At 32.2% G+C, this 25,041-nt stretch overlaps 1 protein-coding gene across 1 annotated transcript in view; it reads right to left on the reverse strand.

Moving 5' to 3' along the window:
* Window positions 1-522: 522 nt before the first annotated feature.
* LOC129216197 (uncharacterized) overlaps window positions 523-25,041 on the reverse strand; it is a 33,496-nt gene continuing 8,977 nt past the window's right edge. Inside the window, exons 6-11 of the mRNA XM_054850381.1 lie at window positions 24,013-24,178; window positions 19,391-19,539; window positions 17,579-17,794; window positions 13,405-13,862; window positions 9,573-9,690; window positions 523-5,098 (exon numbers count right to left, since the gene is read on the reverse strand). Coding sequence (XP_054706356.1) covers window positions 4,835-5,098; window positions 9,573-9,690; window positions 13,405-13,862; window positions 17,579-17,794; window positions 19,391-19,539; window positions 24,013-24,178 — 1,371 coding nt within the window. The 3' untranslated portion in view covers window positions 523-4,834. The remainder of the gene's footprint in view (window positions 5,099-9,572; window positions 9,691-13,404; window positions 13,863-17,578; window positions 17,795-19,390; window positions 19,540-24,012; window positions 24,179-25,041) is intronic.

The following is a 25,041-nucleotide window of genomic DNA, read 5'->3' on the forward strand; positions in this document are numbered from 1 at the left end:
TGTTTATTTGCTTTATTCAGGCATAGAAATATTGATAAATATGTAAGGAAATATTTTCACACTTGTTCATCAGGAGTTCAAATGCCAGAATGCTAAGAAACAAAGCTTCCACGAAAAGATAAAAATAAAGTGCCTGATTATTTCAAGTATTATACGTGTTCCATCCAAGAGTACTTGAAAAGTTAATATCTTAGTAAAATAAAATAAATTACAACAAGTTCCGTGAAATACTCTAAGTTACATCCCTTTTGTCTCAGAAAAGAGCTTGATTACCTCTCCCCTAAAAGCTCCAGAACCCAACAGAGAAGCGCAATAACAGGGTTCTGCCCCTGGAAGGATCGCCGACACATATTCGGCCGAAGCAAAAACTGCTAGAATCGCCGTGACGACACAGGATCGTCGAGGGCAGTTAGGAACCATTTTCTTGCGACGAGCCTGAATCGGCCGGGGCAGTATTAACACAAACTGCGCGGCCGATCCTGTATCGGCCGGGGCAAGGAATGGGTTAACCTGAAAGATCTTTATTTTCACAACTGTTAGACCTAGATGTATACAGTCGTCCCTCGCTACTTCGTGCTTCGATTTTTTCGGCTTCACTACATTGCGGTTTTTTCATTTTTTTTTTTCAAATATAGTAATTAGCCGTTTTTATGCTTTCGTATAAACTTTTTCCTACAAAAGAATAACAAAGTCTGTCTTTGAAGTAAGGTAAGCTCTTCTGAGGGGCTGTAGTTGTACTAGTTGAGGGAGTGTAGGTATAAAATCACCCAAGAAAGTGTAGCGAATCATTATTTCATTTTAACCGTTAAACACTATAACAGGAAAGTATAAATCACTAGAGGATAAATAAATCTGTAAATGGTGTTCAACAGTGTACTAACTTTTTAAGTTGTATGCGGAATACCTTTAATGAGGATAAATGTAGAAGAACGGGGACATGTGTGTATGTAGCTTTATTTCCCAATAATAACTACGTGATATATATTACATCTAATGTATCTCATTTTCTCATATTTTGTGTAATATATTTAGTAATGCAAATGTAATGGTGGCTAAGGGTGCTGTTTCGTGTCTAGAGGGCTCAAACTGTTAAAAACATATTTAAAGTGTCCTAATTAAGTTTATGCGCTCTAGTTAGGAAAATATTTGGTTTATAAATACAGAATCCTACTTTGCAGAAATTCAGTTATCGCGGTAAAGCCGGGAACGAATTAACCGCAATAAACAAGGGTTAACTGTACTTCCAAATGCAAAAATGTTCAAAATCAGATGATGAGTTGATATTGAAAGTATGAAGCAAGAATAAAAATGAGTCAAAAAATACAAAATTTAACTTTTTATACGGGCCCTAGATCCCCTAACTAATATTTAGAGAAATAACCTCCATTGAAAACTATTACCGACACAAAAAACTTAACATTTGTGCTACCAAAATTCAAGGAGATATTCCAGCTTAAAATTTTAAGGGACCATACAGAAGATGAGATTGGAATGTATCGCCCTTTCAAAATAATGGCAGGTTGTCAAAGTAAGAAAAACAAGGTGTCAATATTTTTCATTGCTGTTCAAAAATAAATGCAAATGTTATGCCGTTATACGCAAAAACACACTACAAAACCTCGAACGATTTGAAAAACCACTCTATACATACATATAATTTTAAACACTTGTTAACCGCTATATTTTCTCCCAAAAGGTGTTGACGGTGAGTGAAAAGTGGTGTAAGTCACAAAATGTTGCATTTCATATCTCAGTGAATATTGGTCATACTAATTTCAAACTTTTTGTGTTTGAATTATTTTTCAATGGAGATTATTTCTCTAAATAAAAGTCAGGGGACCTGGAGCCCATATAAAAAGCTAAAATTTGTATTTTTTGATTTATTTTTATTTTTACTTCAAGCTTTTAATATCTTAACTCTGCATCTGATTTTGAACATTTTTGCAATTGGAAGTATACATCTTGAACTAACGGTTGCAAAAATAAAGGTCTTGCAGGTCAAAACGGAACACCCTGTATATCAATTGCAACAAAAATGAGCATGCATCTATAAATAGACCCAGGGTAATAATTATCCCTTGGAGCATGTTTAGTCATGAAAAGTTCTCAGGAGTTCTCAAAAGTTCTCATTAACCCTTGGGAAAATTCATATGCAGCAATTTCTGTATTTACTTTTTCAATGCATCAAAAATTAAAACAGAAAAAAAAAAATGGAATGTATTTTTCATTAGTTTTGAGGAAAACAAATACTCCAATGAGTACTGAAAATTTAAAACTTTATTTTTAGCTCATTAATATAGCATTGGGACTCTATGGTAGAATGTTCGCAAAAACAATAGATTAGTACTTAGCTGCATCTACCATGTAGTTCTTCACAGAAGCCAACATACCTCAACGCTATTTTTTATATTGAATTTAACTTCATTATGATTAACTTACTTGGGGTCTACTGTCCGTTCTTGAAAGCAAAGACTAACAGGACAGATTCCATTTCAAAAAGGAGCGCTAGGTTGAGGATGGGCACCTTCTGATCGCACTCTCTATCTCTGTCTTTTTCAACGCTACATTAGAAGAACAGCTAAACACGTTACTTTGCACCTTTTACTTCCAGGTTTCCCTCCCTATTTTGATAAAATCAGAGCAGACCTGCATCCGCAAATCAGTGCTAGGTCTCAGCTAATAAAAACCAACAGTAAATGCATATATTTTGTATGCTTAAAATAATAACTTTAGTATATATACTATTGAAAGATGTAGGAACCATTGACTGGCAACGGTGGCAAACTATTTACTGTAAACCTACTGAATGATGTTGGTTCTTAAGACAACAAAGCACTAAAGCAGGTTTTAATTTGAGCTCATGGTAGCATAGTGCCAGTACTTTGTTTCAATTTCATGTGAATTTTTGCATCAGATGGAATTTAGACTATTTACTTGTGAAAATAAGTAAAGGCTTTTACTTTTTTGTTGAAAACTGATGCACAACAGTGCCTGAGATTGGAATGCTTTTATGGGATGAATGATGCATCATGAATCAGATCATAGCACAAAAAAATGATTCTACAAAAAATAAAAACCATATAAATGCAAGTAAAATGTTTCAAGCAACACTGTTGCATTAACATTTTATGATAGTTAAACACATAGACAGAGAATATGAAAAAAAAAACAAAAACAACAGGCTTGTTAAAACTGAGTGTTTATAAAACCAACAACTCAGAAAAGTTCATGGTATGTCAACTCACGTGATTAAAAAAAATGGGCTGACTATAATATTTTTCATTGGATTACACTACTGTTCATAAAATACATTGTAAGAAAAATTGCTCGCTCTCTTGATTCAAAATATGCTAACATAAATTGTACAAATTAATAGAATAGAACAGATTTAAAGACATGAATTGCACAAACATAAAATATTGTTTTTAAAATCTGAGTTGCTTTGCCATTTGGTATAAAAATGGAATGTTATATCATAAGTGATCAAAACATTTTTGTGTTAAAATATGAATGAACTGAATAATTCAAGTAAGTAAAGCACTAATCATTTTTAAATAAATAAAAATAGATTTTTTTTTTTTTTGATGATTTGTGTTTTACTAGTTTCATTATTCATTTTACTCATGGAATGATGATATAGTGCTAAAATGGTAAAATTGCTTTTTATAACAGAAAAACAGTTAAATGCAAACTCATACTTAACAATGAAGACAATGCATAATGATTAACAATAAAAACACAATTAAGCATTATTATTCTTAATGGAACAACCATTTTGTACACATTTAACATGTAACATTATTTTAACGATTCCAATAAATATACTTCTCTAAATTTACCCAACACCGGAATTCAAGGATGGAGAATATAAGAGGACATTTAAAAAAAAGTTTTTAATTTATAAATATCAATTTATAAGGAAACACACACACCACACACACATAGATGCACACACAAGCAACCGAATCAAAGCAAACCATCAGTTTCCAACTTTGCTATAATTATTGGTTGAAGAAGTCATAAAATAATACTAGAACAGCACAAACTGCAGCTTGACAACTTCTGTATTAAAATCAAACATATATTTTTTAACAATACAACTTTCCACAAAGGGAATTTTTACTTGTTTCTCCAAGAAGTGGAACAATTGAAAGCTCTTCTTAAAAATAGAAAGAAGAATTCCTTCAATTTTAAGTTGTCTCTTTTCACCTTACTTTCTGTACTCCAAAAGTAAGACAATTGGCAACTTTCTATTTTATTATTATTATTATTTTGAACTTCAAAGGTAGAAACTAAAATGCACTTAATTAATTTCCAATAAAACTTTTTGGGGGTAATCATATTACTGTTTTTTGATTTCTTAAATCCCCAAATCAATTTCAAATACTTCTCAAAAATGAGTCCATTTTAATTCGTAAAACATGAATTATATGAGGTGATTGAACTTGAAGTCAAAATGTAAGTGACTGATCACATAATTCATTTTCATATTCATTCCAACAACCTTTCTCAATTTGTTTTCATCCCAAGTATTTTTAAAAATTGATTTAATTTTTTTTTATAACCTTGCATATATAGGCTTGTCTATTCGGGAGCTCAGGAAAGAGCAAATCCATGCTATAAGTTAAAAACAAATAGGAATAAACAAAGAACATCCAGAAACTATTGCTCATGGGCATGCAATCGAATGCCAGATTACATACATTCAGGGTAATGGACGCATGTTCTCTGTCCTCAAAAGAAAAAAAACATAAATCAGCTCTGGTTTTCAATCAAAATAACTGGATGTTTAAATAAAAATCTATTTAAAGCTAAGAGACTTCATGCCCTTCATTCAACTCCATGCGAGGACAGCCCGCTGCACCAGAATGAGCACCAGCATGGTCGAGAGACTGCCCACCAGAGCTGCTGCCCCTGCAATACGACACTTGAGAGTATCAAATCGACTGGGGAAGTTTTTGAGCAGCTTTTCAAACTCTGCTTCGTTGATCTGGCCATCGAAGTAGGTGATGTAATCATTAAAGGGGTACTCATAGCCTTGATTGCATTGGCATTTGTAGCCTCCAGTGTCAAAACCACGACCAAGGATGGGCACACACTGCAAGAGATGACAGTTAGCACACATCAATAATTTGAAGAAAAATCCTAGCATCCTTTACTTTTGTTAATGAACTTATGCAATCAATTTATTTTGTGAAAATATTCATTTCATCCTATCTGAAAATCCATTATTCTAAATAAAAATAAAATGAGGATGATAAAAAATTTAAGTACAATTGTGCAACACATTATCACAATGTTCTTACTTAGAATGTTCTTTTAAAATGTGTTAAGAAAACACTACACATAGGAGAGCATTGGAAGGAATGGGGCAGCTGCAATTATGTCAAAATAAAATGTGCAAAATCATCTAGAAACATTTTGCCATGATACCTTACCATGTTGGCATACCTGTCAACATGGTCTGGTAAAAAATCCAGTAGATAATTGTGTCATGTAGTTGCAAAACCGGCCAACTCCTCAATTTTGGGAAACATGTTTTTTCAATGTTTTGGGTACTAAGATACATGTTCCACCTATTAAATATCTAAAGTCACGGCAAAACCGGCAAAATCCTCATTTAACATTAATTTTAAAATCCTGATGTGCTGCAAACCGGGCCAAATCCTCTCGTCTGTGAGTTTCAAAACCGGCCATGTCCATATCCGCTAGATGGCGCTGCCGATCCAGATTTGGAATGTTCCTTTTTAGCTTGAAGCAGTCTGTTTACTTTTCCCTGTGCTTTATAGTCGTCGTGTGTAATATTGGTCAGTGGGTACGCATTGCTTGACAGCTGTGGTGGCCAAAACAAAAACACAACAATGATGTTCATGCTTCAATACTGGATGACTCGTTATGCCCCAACCAATCTAAAAAAGTGGAAGTCATTTTCTCCATTCCTGGTCATTCTTTCATTCCTCCAGATCGTGTTTTTGTCCAAATTGAGAAGAAGTTAAAAAAAATTGAGATCCTCGTTCAGCCTTCAGAATTTGAGGACATTCTCTTGGAAAGTGGAACAGAGTACAAGCCAGGAAGAGACTACACTGATCTTGATTGGAAGAGAACCAGCAGTACCATCCTCAAACCCCCAGACCAATGGCATTTCAAATTCGCACCAACAAAGAGATTTTTCATAACCAAACAGAATAATTAGGTGCTTGTTCAAGGAGCGATTTTCTATAGATTTGAGGTTGGAGCAAAAAAAGTCTGTTGTGAAGACTAAGAGAGGCATTATAACCAGTAAGTTTACGAGTATATTTCCAGATTTAGTGGTGAAACCTCAGAAAGTGCACCATGTCCAAAACTTACTGACCAAACATTTTGGGTCAAACTGGGAGACTGACGAGCGCTTGACTTTTTACAAAAACATCTTGATGTCATTATCTGCTCAAGGTGATGGAGGAGCAGGTGAAGAGGAAGAAAACAGTAGTTATGAAGAACATCAAGAAGAAATGTGTGTGCCTATTGAAAACGATAATGCTGCAAGAGTATGAGGCTGTAGTTCTTAAATGTTGATATTATTTTATTTTTTATATTATTTTATTATATATTAAAATTATTCTGGTCGGCTGTTCTGGTCTGTTTGATTTTTCAAATTATATTGTCTTATTCTTGAAAGTTATGTTTATCGTACCCCAAAATCCCAATATCTAAATTTGGTACAGCATTTCTAAAGTTCAAATTAGTAGCAAAACCGGCCAACTCCAAAATGAGTTGCAAAAGCGGCCAAATCCAAAATGAAAATATGAGTAAATACCCCCCTCCACATACCACCATCATTTACATAAACGTTTTCCAACACCCTTCCCTAATATCACTAAAACCCGAAGAGATTTAGTTTTGACCTTGATTATGGAAAGGAACTAATTGAAAAGAATGAACATAAAGGATAATGAACAAAGTTAAGATTGGAATGGAAATGTAACATTTTTTAAATTTCCCTTTATGAATGGTCTTTTTTTGTAATCTAAACTTATGTACAGGGATTTATTTTGTAATTTCAGTTTTCTTTAATTGCTGCTCCGATTTTGTAACAATGATACTCACGTTAACATTTTGCTTTTGATTTATTTCCGTTTTATGAGCATTCGGTATTTTAAAATGTGTGTGAGTCCTATTCTTTACCTGTTCAGTTACCTGGAAATTCTTATTTTACAATGTATTTTTATGAAATTTGTAAATGTTTTAAATGAAATTTTTAAGGAAACTAAAAGTAATTAGCAAATCATAGGTACTTAGATCACTTTTTTTCAGAATATTTTTGAAAGCTTCTCGATAAATTTTCTCACATTTTGACTCAATAAGTTAAAAATAAAAGTCATATCATAGGATATGCTGAATGTTTACTGCTAATATGATATGATTACAATACTCTGTCAATTCTCAAAATGTAGGTTTTTGCAGCACCGGATTTAGGGGAGGGCAGGAGGGGCTACTGCCCCGGGGCCCCCCACAACAAAATTTTTACAAAACATCCTAACTTTCACAGGTCGAAAATATCGGATATATACATATATATCAAAATATTCGGATATACAGTGCTGGCCAAATTATTAGACTAAAGAGTTTTTTTTTGTTTTTTGCACACTGTTTGTACTAAAATACTATTTATTTTACTGTTAAAGTACAGTACATGCTGTACACTGATTATTACGTTACTTTAGCATAATTTAATGTTTGCAGGTGGCAGCACTGTCAGCTTTGTTTACGTTCTTTGTTTATCTACCTACCAGGAACAAAACCTCAATCAGCATAAACGGTTCACTAGTTCTTTTTATTAGTGTTATATTTAAAGTTAGTTTTAGGTAATTAGTGAGTATGTGTATGTAAGTATATATGAGCCGCTCAGAAGCCAATGCGGTTAAGTCCATTTTTTGATATTTTCTGATTTTCAGAAATTTTGATGAAATTAATAATAATCTTCTTAGTTATTAAATGATTTACTTGTTGGTTACTTTTTCTAGGTTGGACAGCCCTTTTTTTAATAGCTTCTGAATATATTGTATAATAATTTCAGAAGCCATTGTGAATAAGTCCACCTTTCATAAATATTTTTTTTAATTAACTTTGAAATGAAAATTAAATTATTCTTCTTTCGATATTTGTTGGCAACACTGAAAAACAAGAAATTCATAGTAACTATAGCCGTTAACGTCTATTATAATTGTTTGAGTTTTATGCATGTGCGTCAGAACACAAAAATATTACGTTGAAGTGTTTGCGAAAATTATTGTGTTATCAAAAACATTAAATAAATTTTCTTTAATAACTGTAAAAACTCTGACTTTTTAAAATAATAAAAAAGATTTATTGTAAGGGAATAAAAACTAAAAATGTCAATGGAAATAGAACACAGTGAAAGTGATACGATATTTCATTCTAATTCAAGGAGAGTTAACCATATTGATTCTGATAAATAGTCAGGTAACGAAGATATAGAAAGTAATCAAAATAACGGAAAAGTTGGTAGAAAACGCAGCAGGAATCCTGGCTGAATTGGAAAGGTCAAACCCAAGCATCATTAAGCTCAAACATAATTTTGACGAGGATGATACCTTTCATGCAATTCATATAAAAAAAAAAGCAAAAATAGGTAGGCCAGTAAATTAAAAAAATATAATTCAACCTATATTATATCCTAATGGCAGAAAAATTTCAAGAGAAACAAAAAAAGACATCATATGTTTATTAAAGTATATACCTCCAATTAAACACGACTTTTACAGGACATTAAGGACAACACGTAGAGATCAAAATTTACATTTAAATAACTCGGAAGAAGATGATGTTTGTTATGATGAATAAACATAAAAATTATGACAATAAATGTTATTTTATTTTTTTACATAAATTTCATATCTTTTTCAGCTGCCAAAAGGTATAAGTCCTAAACTTTTTAAGATGCTGTCATTATTTCAATAAATATTTACGTTTTTATTTACACATCCTGTACATATCTTGTTTTTTGCAGAGTTTACACCTCTAAAAAAGTCTTTATACACTTTTTTAATTAAATTAATAAACCAAGAATTTTAAAAACTAATGTATGAAAAAACATTAATTTTCTCAATTAATGTGTTTTGGACTTAACCGCATTGGCTTCTGAGCGGCTCATATAATAGTGAGTATAAACAATTTTTTACCTCCTTTTTTAAAAAGTTAAGAAATGGCGTAAATCTTGTGAAAGGTATGCCAAAAAGACTTAAAATGCTCATCAAGAACTAGGGAATGCATACTAAATATTAGATAATTATTTCACTGTTCGTTAATGTGTCTATAGTTATGTAATCAATAAAGAATTTGCTTTTAAAACAGTCTTAGTCTAATAATTTGGCCAGCACTGTATATCAAAGTATTGGATATTTTCGAAAATATGATGATCTTTTCAAACCCTGATTAGGGTCCTCCATTTTTTCGTTGCCCCGGGGCCTCCACACTTACAAATCCGGCCCTGGCTATTTACACAACTAGTTTGGACTAATCCCCCCCTCCCCCCAGAAATCTAATGAGATCAAGCTGCTGTTTATACTTACTCTAGATGACCTCCTGTCACATTTATGGGTCCCCTTGAAAGCATTCTGGACATAATACTCATCATCACATTGATTGATGTCCAACTCCTCTAGCTTCATGTTCACAGCAATGGCTCCCCTGCAAGAGTATGATTTCAAGCAAAAATATAGATTTCAGGATTACAGTAAAAAAAATCCAACTGAAATTTACATGAATTTTTTTTCCTAAAAAAAAAGATTAAAAACTGTAAGACTTCTTCATTGCTGTAATTACAAATCAAGCTCCAAACACATTTTGTAAAATTCGAAAAAGTGAGTTTTTTCTAAGGCACTTACGTGACTGGATACTTGACACCCTCAAAGACCCCTGCATCTATCGATTGCTTGGTTTATCGGTTTTAAATGCTCAGCTAAGTCTAAGCAAAGTACATCCCTAAGGAACTTCATTAAAATATAAAAAAATATACTGATTATTAGTTATACTTTCGGCTTGTGAGTAACAGTGTTAAACAGTAGTAATTTAACATAAACTACTACTGTTAAACTTATGAAATTCCAAATTAGATCAATTTCTACCAAGAGCTTTTAAGATACTACCCCAAGCCGAGGCTAAGATAGAACTCCAAGCGCATTTTGATGGCCTGGTCACTACATCTGGAGATTGCATTAATGCTTTTGTTTCAGGTCCATCAGTTTAGAATTGCCATAACCAAGCTGGAGACAAGATGTCCTTTCATTGAAGCTGAAAGTGCCAACAAACTTGTAGATAAAAGGAATTGGGTGTTAAGCAGTAACTTAACACTGGTAACTAAACTAATTTAGCACATCAGCAAGATTCCACAAACATGGAGCAACTAAACTTGTAAAGTGAAAATACAAGCTTAGGTAATAAGCATTTGCTTATCACTATTTGTCTACGTCCTTACACTTACAAGCTAATAATGGTTAATCATTTAAGTACAGTACACAATTAGATTATCATCAAAGTAATCAAACTTCACTTGGCAAGGGTCTTTAGTACTAACTTCTAGCAAAAGATTTATTTCGTCTGTCAATATCTTCCCTCCTGCTAGCTTGCCAACTAAGAATGCATTAGTGTAAACATAGCAAATGCTGACAACACATTAATGTGCCACAGATCACCTGCCATTTGTTAAGTGGCTAGGTGTATTCGATTGCTGATTCACCAATGGTTGCCGAATGTGACAAGTTTTGACGTAATATACTAATGATTTAGGTATTTAAGAGACAGAATTATCTTTGGCGTTCTTTCAGATTTCTTCCCATCTCCACATGTTAGAGTAAAGGCAATAACAGCACTGAGCTAGCTCTTTACTCGACTATATGCTGATGTTCAGTAGATTTAGCCATCATTTACTATTTGAATTGGGATAAGTTTAGGGAACACAATGAACCAGGGTTGGGTTTTGGACTGTCCAAAACTGGTTTAGGACAGGACAGGTGGTTTTTACCGTCCAAAACTGTCTAAAACTGTCCAAAAGTGTCTGAAACTGTCCAAAACTCTGCTAACGCTAAAGCGTTGTAATATAATCAATTCAGATTTACTGATATATTCGTAGGGCATAAATATTACTAAGTTTAATTGATGAGTATTTGATGATATTTTTCTCCAAAATGTTCATTTAAAAAATATTTACTTAAAAACTTCCTCATGTAACAGTTGGTGGAGTTATGAAAGGAAATTCACAACACTACCAAGACAACTAATTTCAGTTCCATTTATAACTCAAAGAAATGTTATAAAATGTGCCATATTTAGGTGCAAAAAAAAAAAAAGAAAAAAGCTTAATTTTTTTAATGGTTTTTGAAATAAGTTTTATATGATGTTTTAACAAAAATTATTTTTTAAATCATAGATTAAAGAACAAGAAATTGATTATTAAACACTTATGTTATAAAACTTGTGCTTTTCTTTATTTAGTTCATATTTTTAATATAATACTTTCTGTAACTAAAAAAAATTGTAATTTATTGCATTTATGTCAATTATTGCACTATGTTTTAAACATTTTCTTTTGCACACATGCATTAATGTTGAAAAATTTTGTTTATGGAAGAAAAACATCTCCTGCATACAAATTGAAATTTTTAGTGAAAAATTTAATTTCTATGTAACTAGATTAAAATCAGCTGTATAAATAAGTTACATATATGATTATCCTTGAATGTTCACATTGAATAAATATATTAAATAGTCAAAAAATTTTTTTGTCACACTTTGTTCTGTTTTTGGTATTTTCTCACAAAATATAGTTTCACAAAAAGTTGTTTTGGACACTTTTGGACACAAGGGTGTTGAATAAGATGGTAAAAACTTTGTCAGCTCTGCTTTTCATTTGCACACATGCATAAACATAGGGAAATTTGGTTACTAATAGAAAAAAAAAAAGAACTCAAAAGAAAAGAACCAAATATACTCATGCATACAAATTGAAAATTAAATCAATCATTCAACTTCTATGTAACTAGATGAAAATCAGCTGCATAAATAAGTTGAATGTTCTCATTGAAAAAATGTTCAGTATAAAACATTACTTTGATACATTTTAATTCTGTTTTTGATGTTTTCTCAAAAATACAATTTTTCTAAAAATATAGTTTTGGACACTTTCGGACAGTTTTGGACACAAGGGTTTTGGACAGGACGGTAAAAACCAGGGTTTTTACCATGGTTTTTACCGTAGTGTCCAAAACCTTGCCAACCCTGCAATGAACACATCATAAGTTGCATTTTTAAACCTTGGCTTCAATTAAATTTAGCATCTTAAACTTACAATGTTTTTACACTTAAATAAATTCATTTCATTTTTCATTAGAAGCATAGAAACTATTTTCTAGCAACTTGATTTAAAAGTTTTCTTCCACCTACCCTGTGAAATATAAGATGGTTTAGATATCACTACACTTTGGCAGTGATAACAATAGAAAGTTATGGCAACTAGCCACAACTAATGCTTCAACTGGAAATTTTTACTCCTGCTTGCATTGAAAATAGAAATATAATACACATTTTTGAACATTCAAGTTTGAAGGGTTGGACATTGAAATTTTTCCTCTAGATTTAGCAATAGCGCACTCAAATATGGTCACTGATAAATTGTGTGCGGACAGTACTTTTCCTGGGCAAGAGACATTATGTTTGCTTTCATTGAATGAAGTTTATGAGACATTGTCTGGTAGAGAAGTTAAGTCGGAGAACAATTCAGTGGAGGGAATTACTGCAAAGCATGTTGTTGATTTATAAGTTAGAAGTTGGTCGATCACTGCCATTTTGTATCTGAGCAATGGATGTAGAATTTCAAAAAACTACAAAAAATATCTACAGGAGGCATTGAAACTTACATGCAGCCATGGGTGCCCATACGCAAAATTTTAAGGGGGGGGGAGGGGGCTCAGATATTTTCACCATGGTTTAGCAGGATATTTTCCCCATAGAAACTAATTGCAGTACAGATAAGAGTTATTAAAATTTGACATTTTTAATAACTTATTCATTAATGGCTGGAAAAGAAATGTTTTTGCATTTTTGCAAAGGAAAAAGTACTAAAAGCAAGGAAGTTCTCATTTCTAAGGGGGCTTAAGCCCCTTCTTGTCCCCCCTATACGGGCTTCTCTGCATGCAGCATTGAAACTTACAGATAGAAAATTACTTTTCCGACAATAATAGCGTGAAGATGAAATTATTTCCAAATTTGACTTCGGTCAGAATTAGTAAAAATGAAAAAATCAATAGATTTGCAGTATTGACTAAGAAGAATCTACGATTGTTTAAAAGAGTTTTGACATGTGAGCTGATGTTTTTATTAAAATGAAACAAAATCAATAGCACCTACTTAAACTCCAATCGGCTCTTGATCTTGTCCCATCCGAAAAATGGAGCGGCATAAGTGATAAGCCATTGATTGTGGAAACCTCCACAATCAAAAAAGGGAGCAGACCAATATCCATGCCGCATCTCAGCGGCCCTGTATTGCAATGGGTACCTGTCGTACCGAATGGGGTAGAGTCCGGACTGGTTATAACGAATTTGGATTTTGGTGGTGTAGGTCTCGAGATCATCAGTATTTGCAGCCCATTGTACCTTCAATGCTTGGAACCACTCGTTGCGAAGATAATTTTTATTCTTGTGTCGAGCCAAGTCCTCAACAAAGAAACTCTGTGTGTTTCGTTCCTTGCGGTAGGCATATGGTGCAAAAAGTGTACGGTTGATGAACTGGTTGCGATCAAAGTAGGCTCCACATCCTTGGATTTTCTCATTGCCGATCACCGTTGACAGAACTTCTCCTATAATCTGAATCAAAGGAAGGAGTTTGTACTTCTTTTTTGTAGAAAAAATTTGCTGATAACAATTAGTTACGAAAAAAAATAAGAACCCATTAAACACTTATTGGTACTTCCTACCAGAACATTTCTTTTAAGGTTTAACTGATTGTTTCGCCTAGGTTTGTTGGTACCAAAGCCATTTTTTAAAATAAGGTGAGCTAGTATGAGTCCCTTTTCCTAGTTTGATACATTTTATTCCCAGAGGGTAAAGCTGATTGGAAGGTCAAAAATACTGATTTTACTGACTAAATACTGACCAATGCTGACAAGCATAATAATTAACACTATTACAATTTCTAGAATGGATGCTTGTTTCATTTGTAATGTAAAGTAATGCCTAATTTGTAATGTACCTTACCTGACAAAAACTTTAAAGTTTTAACACTAGAATTATGGCAATCTTTGTATATCTAGAAATACGGCGGGGGTCATTCTGATCCTCTGAGAAGAAATCTGTATAGCTCCCTACCTAATATTATACATTTGTAAAAACTAGTTAAAGATATTTATAATAAATGCAGTTTATTTAAAGAATGCAAAGATTTTAAGGATACATAATGAAGTAGTTTTAAAAAATTCAAAATACCCTCAAAAAACCCTTAATGTTATCAGCTGCATTTCAGAAGCTAGCAGCTAATACCCCCTTTTATGCACAAAAACATTATGAATGCTTCAAGTTCTACCAACGATATGTTCTAAGACGCCTTTTTGAGTTTCTACACTCTTTCAGCATTAGTAAATGTGTAAGTAGTGTTTTTTTGCTCAAAAGGGTCAAAATAATACCTGGCCACATTTTAGGAACAATCATTTAGTTTGGGTTTTAAATAAAAATACAATTTTCCTGAAAACTTTATATTATAAAGAAGCACAACAATTTAGGAAAAATCAAGGAAGGATTAAGCTTTTTGGAAAAATACAGAGAAGCAGTTTGCAAAAATAGTTTGACTGGGGTCAAAATGACCCCTCACGTAACGTAATTCTAGTGTTAAGGTTGTAAGTTTAATTGTCTTTATAACAATAAATATGAAACTTTCCCTAAAAATAGGAAAATTAACTAAAATAAAAACATAATTTAAACAGATTTCATCTCTAGTCACTAAATGATTTTTTTACATTAACTTTATGCTTTATAGAGCCATTCCATTTCAGATCAGGCAGGGTCTGTCACATGACCATCACCGATTTTTTTGAAAAAATTACAGTAGTTACAACTAAGGGACATATGAAATATCCCACAAGGATTTTGCAAGAAATTTTTTTTTTCTTCAGTTATAGCTTATTAAAATTCTGCACAAAATCCGCCATTTTGGAAAAAACCGGCAAAACACTCCATTTCAAATGGACATTATTTCAAAAGTATTTAACCTATTTGAATAATTCTTTTTTCTAAAAATAAATAAGGACCCATATATCCTCCAGACATCGTTTTTAAAAGTTTAGTTAGGTTTTTTGATAAAGAAAAAAAAAATCATTTTTGTCGCGAAAAAACTGCATTTTTACCGATTTTATGATCTTTTTTCTCCATGAAAAAAAAGTTTTTTTTACTAAACGGAGATGGCAGTCTAAATGCCTTATATGATAGTTTCATAACATATTTTGTTATAATCCTTGGATGCATACAGCCTCGGAAATAAAATTTAAAATTTTAAAAATTTTCAAAAATTAGCGATTTTTGAAGTGATTTTACTCAAAAAACCCATTTTTTAAAAATCTAAAAATTGGCTCATTTGAACCCCATATAATGCTTAACAAGTGGGTAGACACCGCATCCCGTATTTTTTCCCATAAAATGTTTTATGATTTTTTGAAAGTGACCTTATCGCCCATGGCATGCATGTAAAATAAAAATTTGTAATAATTTCAGTCACTGGAAATCTGATGAAATTAATGCCTAATAGCTACAATAATGGTGCACTTTATCAGCAACAAATAAAATTTTACTGACTTTTAATAATGTAGCAGTATCAAACTGCTTCTGATGACCCAGTCAATTCGTCTTTTTGTACTTCGTTATATGAATATATTTTTCTGCTGATCAGCGCCTAATTGTTATGGGAGCTGAGATCCCATACTTCCTTATTTGTTTCATTCAAATCTTTGTATTTTTGACCGAATTCAGGCCTTTTAAGCATTAAAATAAGTTCTGAAGACTATAGGGATCCTGACCTTCTTTTGTTAGAAATTGGATCCCTGGCTATAATAGCTACCTTTGGTGATCTGTTTGGTTACCTCAACTTACAACCATGTTCAATTAATTATTTCTCTCATAAAACAGTGGGCTTTTTAAATTCTTAAACTACAAGTGTGTTTTGCGGTATGAATTTAGTATACATATTCTTACGTATAAAAGTAATCATACTAGGTAGGATCCAAAAATTATGTGACAACATTCGCCAATGTCAAACCAAAGCACGAAATTAAAATTAATCATTTTAAATGCATTGTATTGTTCTTCCCTTTGATGGTTTCCCCTGTCGCGTAATTGAGTTGAAGAGAAAGAGAATTGAAAGAGAAAAAATATGATTCGTTGCTGCATATGAAAGTAACGGTGAATGCATAGCTTTGGAGCCAAAATAAAGTAATATTTATAAAAAATATATATATATATATAGATTTTTACTGTTACTGATAAAGTACATCATTATCGTAGCTATTAGTCATTAATATAATCACCAAAGGCTCTTCTATCTAAAGGCTACACACAGGTCATCAACAGTGGTTTGTTACTGATATATTATTAAAAGTTAGTAAGATTTTAGTTGTTCCTGATAAAGGGCACCTTTATTGTAGTTATTAGGCATTAATATAACCAGAATTTTAGTTACTGAAATTATTAGACATTTTTATTTTACATGCATGCCATGGGCGATAAGGTCACTTTCAAAAAATCATAAAACATTTTATGGGAAAAAATATGGGATGCCGTGTCTACCCACTTGTTAAGCATTATATGGGGTTCAAGTGAGCCAATTTTTAGATTTTTAAAAAATGGGTTTTTTGAGTAAAATCACTTCAAAAATCGCTAATTTTTTAAAATTTTCAAAATTTCAAATTTTATTTCCGAGGCTGTATGCATCCAAGGATTATAATAAAATATGTTATGAAACTATCATATAAGGGCTTTAGACTGCCATCTCCGTTTAGTAAAAAAACTTTTTTTTCATGGAGAAAAAAGGTCATAAAATTGGTAAAAATGCAGTTTTTTCGTGACAAAAATGATTTTTTTCTTAATCAAAAAACCTAACTAAACTTTCAAAAACGATGTCTATAGGATATATGGGTCCTTATTTATTTTTAGAAAAAAGAATTATTCAAATAGATTAAATACTTTTGAAATAATGTCCATTTGAAATGGAGTGTTTTGCCGGTTTTTTCCAAAATGGCGGATTTTGTGCAGAATTTTAATAGGCTGTAACTGAAGAAAAATTTTTTCTTGCAAAATCCTTTTGGGATATTTCATATGTCCCTTAGTTGTAACTACTGTATTTTTTTCAAAAAAATCAGTGATGGTCATATGACACTTTTCATACCTGCCTGCCTGATTTGAAATGGAATGACTCTATACTTGTCTCCAATAGACACACCACACATTTCTGTTTGGCTTAAATTTCATTTTTTGACTAAAACTTAAAACTTTTAATCAGCCAACAATAAATAAGTAGAAGTGTCAAAAAATCGTCTTACCTGGTCTTCGGTAAGAGGTTTGTCTGGGACGCGGAATTCGGCAAACAAGTCATTGGGATCCACAATCTGTAAGAAGGAAGAAATAAAGTTGGCCAGGCGCAGAGCCATTCGGGCTTCATTCTCAAGCTGGACTTCTTTCCCATAGGCGACATCCCCACGCAAAAACAGATGGTCGGGGTTTTTTCTCATGATATCCTCACAGTTGAATTTGGTCACCTGGAACGTAATCTTTATAAACTGAAGTGTATTGACAGCAATGGAAGTATGGGCAAGCTCTTTAGCAAATTACCTTAAACTTTATTAGTTCTTAAATCGATAAATAACTTTCAAGAAAGTAAATACCCATGAAAAATTCTTTGTGCTAAAATATGAATAAAGCAATAGACAAGATAAATAAAGAACACATCCTTAAGAGAGTCAAATTGATGTATTAACCATTTGGGTTTTATTTACATTTTTTATTCACTCATTAAAAGCACCACCAATCTGATGAAAGTTTGTCTTCTTTTATAAAATAAAAATAATAACTAACCCTAATTCGAAGCATTTTGGCTAGATAAAGCATTTATTAGAGATTAAATTAGCTACAGCTGCTAACTATAACATTCTAAAAACATTCAAATTAGCAAATAAAATGAGTTGTAAAGTCCACTATTTGTCGTTTCTGCCAAGTAAGCCATGAGGGTTTCAGCTTTCAAAAATTTCCTGAACTTTAAATAAAACAGTATTTCTTACTTTTTTCTTCTTATAAAATTTTTGAGCCATAGAAATGTCAAGAATGTTTTGGAATTGAATTTAACCTTAATTATGGACGTTAATTAGTACGAATGAGTTTGAAAGGTGTAAAGGATTCACATGAATAGATGCAAACTGCGTCTACAGAACAACAAATGGGGCTTGTATCATTCTCTATGATGGAAGAGTCTAAGCAATGGGATTGGTTTACTTTAGTGATCGTCATTTTCCTGATGGATCCATTTTTGAGATGCTCAATTTATAAAGGGTCTGCTTTGTCGAGCACAAATTGGGTTTTTTCTCATTTAAAAAAAAAAAAAAGAATTTTTTTTGAAAGAGCATGGGCGAAAACATGGGGTGAGTTACTTTTTTTCGTAATTTTGATTTATTTTCCCTCTTAAAAGATGTTCAGCGGCTGTTTCCATTCTTATTGCTGACATCACAAAAGAACAAGTCGCAAGGGTTACCAGAGCAAAGTTTCAGGACATTGCCAAACATAGCCAAATGAATATTTTATTTAACTAACTTTTCTCATTCTGCAAAAGTTCCTCTTAGTGAAAAATCACTAAAAGGCAATATTTTGCCAGAAAAGACAACCACACAATAGAATCCAAAATGCTGTTTTCATTTGTGACATCAAACGATGAAACATCGTTTCAGAAGTCTGACATTTAAAAAATGAACTAAAAACTAAATGCTGGAAAAATAAAAGCATTTTCTGGCTCCATATTATTAAGTATTGTTATTTCTTGCTTATTCTATTAATTTCAGTGATGAAAAGTAGTACTTTTGACTGATGGAAACACCCCTACTGTGTAAAAAGATCAAAAAATATTATGAATATATCTCAAATTTGATGATTCATGAGAATCTCAAATTTGAACGCCAGAGTTATAGAGTGAGTAGATAGGCAGTATCAGAACTACATGTTTAAATCACACAATATTTCATCGTCAGGCTGCAAGGTGATTAAATGCAGAAAGGAAAACTCAGCAAACAAAGAGAAACATCAAACATGAAGTACAGAAAATATGACATCACATAGGAAACATTAAACACAGCTTAATCTTTGCATACCCCAGAGCGCACATAGTCAACCACTGCAAGAGGGTCTATTCGGCTGCCATTCATGTTCCCCACATTGAAGAACATGGACTGCCTGCTGATGTGCTTCCAACGCTCTGCTTCTGAGAGACGCTCCACGTTCTGGGTCAGGACCATCATGTCTAAAAAAGGGTATAGAAAGGATTAGTGACAGTGCTTAATTTCTGCGTCACAACAAATAAGAAAGAAAAAATAATATTTAGTACATAGATATTCTATCAACATACCAATATTTTTGTCTGTGAAAACCTATTAATATGTGCTGAAGAAATAAATTTTTTATATTATATCTAAACAATATGAAAGTATTTTCTTTTTTCTTTAGGTATAAGGTGGTCTTCTATTTTATGAGGTTGAAAATTTGGCTCATTAATACAGTAACATTTTTTTACAGCCGATGGCATTATAGTTATCAACATTAGTATTTTTGAGAAGAGTGACTTAGGGTTTTTGGCAACAAGAGGAATAAAAAAAGAAAGAAATATAGTTCATACAGATCACTTACACTAACAAAATTAAGCAACTGAATCATATCCTTCATGACTCTCGTTTGCTCAAAATTCTAGTTATTAAGTCATTTAAATCTGGAATGCTAATCCATATTAGAAAGTTTGCTAAATAACCTAGCAATCTTCCTTTGAAGTTACATCTCAGCAGTGCTATCAAAAAAAAAAAAAAAAAAAAAAAAAAGAGAGAGTAATTTCACTCTTTTAATAACTTTTAGAAAGTGAACTAGAAATTTGAAGAGTATTTCTTAATAGTAATTTATGCGCCTAAATTGCATTATGTAAAATGCACACTTAATTAATTTACAAATGCATTATAAAAATATATAGTTACTTTTGTAAACAACGACTGAGCTGGCGGTGTATTTCATGTAAAGCACAACTAAGTTGAAGAAATTTTCCCCAATTTATTATGAAATTGCCTAACATCAATGGATGACTGGATGAATGATGTTTCCCAACAGTAAGTTTTAAGTAGTAATAAGTTTCTATTTCAAACGTAATTTTTCCCAGGGGAGAGACTGAAAGACATACCATAAAAAAAGATATCCTTGTATTTTAGCTCAACAGGTTTTGTTTTGCGTACAAATCGGAAAGTTATCAGAAAAATGACAAATCAGAAACAGATACAAAATGGTTGTACTATATAAGCATTAAGCAATGTATCAAAAATGCATAAGCCTGTTTTTCACATGTAAGCAAAAAATTAATAAAAATGAGTAGAAATACTACGAAAACGTTGCACTTCTGCATAGGTTCAGCAGATTTTTAAAAACAAGAAGTAAATCGTAAGTTCCCAACTAAGACACTTTTCCGACAAAAAAGACATTTTCGATGAAAATGTCACAACCAAAAAGTAGGGACTTGGGGGTGGGGTATGGTTATACAAAATCCCCAATAATTCAATCATATGGTGTTGCCCAATCTGGAAGTATTAGCAACTTTGTAAAAAGCATCCCATATTTTTTATCTCTTATTTATTATGTCCCTCATTTGATCAGCTCAGGCATACCAATTGCTCAATGATCAACTTAGTAGTCATACCCCTATTTAACGAACCTCTATTTAACGAATTTCGCGATTTAGCTAATTTTTCTTTTTCTCCAACTAAAATGAAGGCAAAACCCCCTATTTACCGAAAAATAAACTCTGAATTAACAAATTATTTTAACAGTCGAATTTTATTTATTTTTTTGTAAATTTGAATTAGGAAAAAATGGTATGTTTTCCAAATGTTACATCTATATTGTCTGAAGCAGGAAAAGACATTTCTTGGAATCAGCAATTTTTGACGGGTGAGGGCGCAACTAACGAATATAGATTCTGATGCAGAGAGCGATAATGAAACTCCCATTAAAACTGTTCCTTTTTCAAATGCTTTGCATGGCCTGGAAACTAAAAACATATCTCATGCAGCAAGCTGCAAATGACACAGTAATTTTTCCCTCCACAAAGTCGAAAGAGAATTGTTTCGAGTATTAAGGAAATTGACAAACATCTATTTCATCTATTGCTTAGTTTTAAATTTTAACACTAACTAGTGTGTAATCAATCATGGAATGCTGAAAAAGAGTGTGCACTTTCTAATTATGGATATTTTTTGCGCCGTTCCTTACTAGGAGTTTTAGATAAGTTAAGTGGAGTTTTTTTAAAAAATTTCATACTGCGATATTACGCATAACCTCGATTTAATATGTAAAAGTTTCGGTCCCATTGAATTTGTTAAATCCGGGTCCGACTGCATATGTCTCTTTTCTTGGGCATTTTTCTTTTCTATCTTATGATCCAGATTTTTGAGTAGCTGGCTACTATAAGAATTTTCACTAAAGAGTTAGGCAAGAATTTTTACTCTCAGCAAATTTTTGAGGAATAAACCTCACATTTGATGTGTGAAACATTAGTTCAGATGCATGATGGTGATACTAAGATAACATTTTTCTTTAGGGTAAAAAAAAAGTATCTCATTTTGAGTAAGTATTTATTTTCATTATTATTATTTTTTTAATAGAGTTAGAATAGATATTGCATGATGAGAACCATATCTACATCTCAAAAATACAAAAGCTCAAAAAAAGTCGTTACAGTAAAATCTCATTACAAAGAACACGAATGCAACAAAATATCCATTATAACAAAAAAAAAAAAAAGGTTCAGTCCCGTTTTAATTGCCATCAGGATTATGTTAAAAAATCTCATTTTAACAAAATGGTGAATTTTCAAAATCTGCAAAAATGAAATAATTTTACGCTGCAGCAAAAACTTTTAGCTGTACTATGTTTGAATTCAGTGAAAGGGAAAACTTTTGGGGCTCAAAGCATGAAGTTTAAAATATATATATATATAATATACTAGAGGATCCGACAGATGTTGTTCTGTTCAAACTTTGTAAATTAAAAAGTTAAAAAAATTCAATAAACTATCAAGTGTTTGAACTGTTCCGTTGCAAAAAATAAGTAAAAAAAATTTAAGCTGTTATGCTATCAGAATGCGTATATTTATTAAATTGATTTATCTAATGCCCACTGAGCAGTTGTTTTATTAACTATTTTTTCTCCCGTACTTGATGGTTTGTTCCTTCAGCCATACTCAAAGGATAAAAAGTGTCCTCAGATATTAAGTGTAAAAATCTAACTACGCATCTAGAACAAACGGGAAATCTTGCTGCAACATCCCTCATTGAAAAAAGAATAAAACAATCAAAAGGATATCGTTTAGAAAAATGATAAAGGTAAAAACAGTTCTCTGAATAAGCGAAAATCACTCATCCCTTCTCCTACCTCCCGATGTAGAATAAACACATTCTACAACTAAAATGACTAAAAACTCTTTATAAAACGAAAAACAATTCTTTGCAATTTGAAATATTTCACCAAATAAACAAAAATACAATTAATTACATTAACAGTAGCTTTAAAATGTAAACAAATGATCACGCAACTGCATTGTTTATAGCCTAGCCATCACGTTACTGTAATTCAGCCGATCAATGAGCAAAGCCAACACCGACAAATTAGTGGTCCGATCTTTTGAACGAAAACTTTTTAAACTTCATATATTGCCTATTTTGTTCTTTCCACTAAAGATAAAAATCTTCCACTGCACTGATATTTTGTCTACAGAACCACCCTGTTGTAATTTATCTGGATGAAAAAATATTTCGTCTTTAAATTCCATCATCTTTTCCTTTAATAATGTACTGATTAGGTTAGATAATCCTTAAAGTATTCTTGACATTGGTGCCAAAACTCAGATGGATTTCAGCCGAGAAACAAATGTTGCTAGGTACAGTACTTTTTGATCATTTAATTAGGAAAACCTAAAGCACCAATCTTGTCACATGGCTCAATGGTTCAACTACGACGACAGAACACACGTTTTGCATGAACCTTCCAGTACTTTACTTTAAAATATATCACGGGAGCTAAAATCGTTGCAATCGTTTCAAGAAATGAAGGCTTCACTCTCTATGTTTTATCTATTCTCAATGACATATCATGGTAGGAAATTTCATTATAAAAGCAGAGCAGACTTTCTCATAGTCCTTTGGCAACGGGTTACATATTTATTTCAGTTCTCGCTCAACAATAGGGTAAAATAAATATTAATCATTTGGGAGATATAACCATCCAATGTTTAAATTAATTAATTAGTAAAACCATTTCCGATTCGATCCATCACGCTTCAAAACCATGTTGCCACAACTTAATTACGCACAAAAAATTTGATCAAAATCGGTCCAGCCGTTTAAAAGCCTTATGGTGACAAACGTTCGCACAGAAGATTTATATATATATATATATATATATATATATATATATATATATATATATATATATATATATATATATATATATATATATATATCTGTCTTTCCCCCAAATTACAACCCCACAACATCTCTGTCCTCTCTCACCATTCCAAAATCCAATGTATTCTTATTTGTAATGGAAAGCTTTAAAAAAGTATTATGATATTATATTATATGAATGAAATGACAGTAATTTGCATTTATGAGGATCAATTTGGAATTAAATTGAAGCAGTGCACCCTGCTCTGGAAGAAAAACAAAAGCAAACAGCAGTCACTTACAGTCAATCTTTTTACAATGAAATCCTTTCCTGTAGAAATCAAAAGGCGCCCTCTCAATCACTTCCCCAGGGAAAGGGTTGCGAATAACCTCAGGTAGTCTGAAGCCAGGGAGACATCGGCACTGGTATCCACCCCTGCGAAAACCATAGCCGTGGATAGGCTCACACTAAAAGAAATAGCAAAAGCAGATTAAAAAAAAAAAAAAAAAAAAAAACTGGAAGTTTAGCGAATGCATGGGGGGAACATTCATTTCTTGGCTCTCTCTTTTTCTTCTTTAACATGCACATGCTAGCATTGCATAGCACTTTCAAGATACTCATAGCAATAATTGAACAAACTTTACTAGGAGAAAACATTTTAAAGCCATCTAAGCCTGGTCTAAGCTTGTCTGATAACATACTGAGTCTTCTACTGGAAACATTAATTGAAATCTTTATAATTATAATGTGTGTATCTCTGTGTCTGTCTGGATATCCAGGACATTTATAGCCTGACAACTAATACTGGTCCTGAATTGGACAAGACATACTCTAGTTCTGAGCAAAACTACTGGCAAATACTAAGTATCAAGCAGAGGCAATTCTTAAGTACGCCTAGCAAGTAGGAAAGGGGAAGGAGAGGAGCTTTCTGGGGACAATATTTTGGCAAATCTGTAGTAAAACACCATATGAGTGCAGCCCTCTTAGCATGTGGAACAAATGAGGGGCTGCTGAGTTAAGAAAGGGGGAGGGCGGGTGGTAAAGTCCATTGTTTATTCAGCTATGATTCTGAATGAAATAAAAGTAATTGAAGTTTACAACATTTTTAGAAAGAGCATGCAAAACCAGTCCTTATATCTTTCTTATCTTTTAAGCGACATAAGTTTTCTAATTCACTATTAGAATTACATCTTGAAAAATATAGTGATAGGAAGCAAACAATTAATGCATTTCAAATCCTGATACGTTTTAAGAAATTGAAGAGAAATTTGATGCAGAAAAATTAGGGTAAACTTTGGAAGAAATTTCATACATATTTCTAAAAATCATA

This window comes from Uloborus diversus, chromosome 2, assembly GCF_026930045.1.
Source record: "Uloborus diversus isolate 005 chromosome 2, Udiv.v.3.1, whole genome shotgun sequence".
Classification (NCBI taxonomy): Eukaryota; Metazoa; Arthropoda; class Arachnida; order Araneae; family Uloboridae; genus Uloborus; species Uloborus diversus.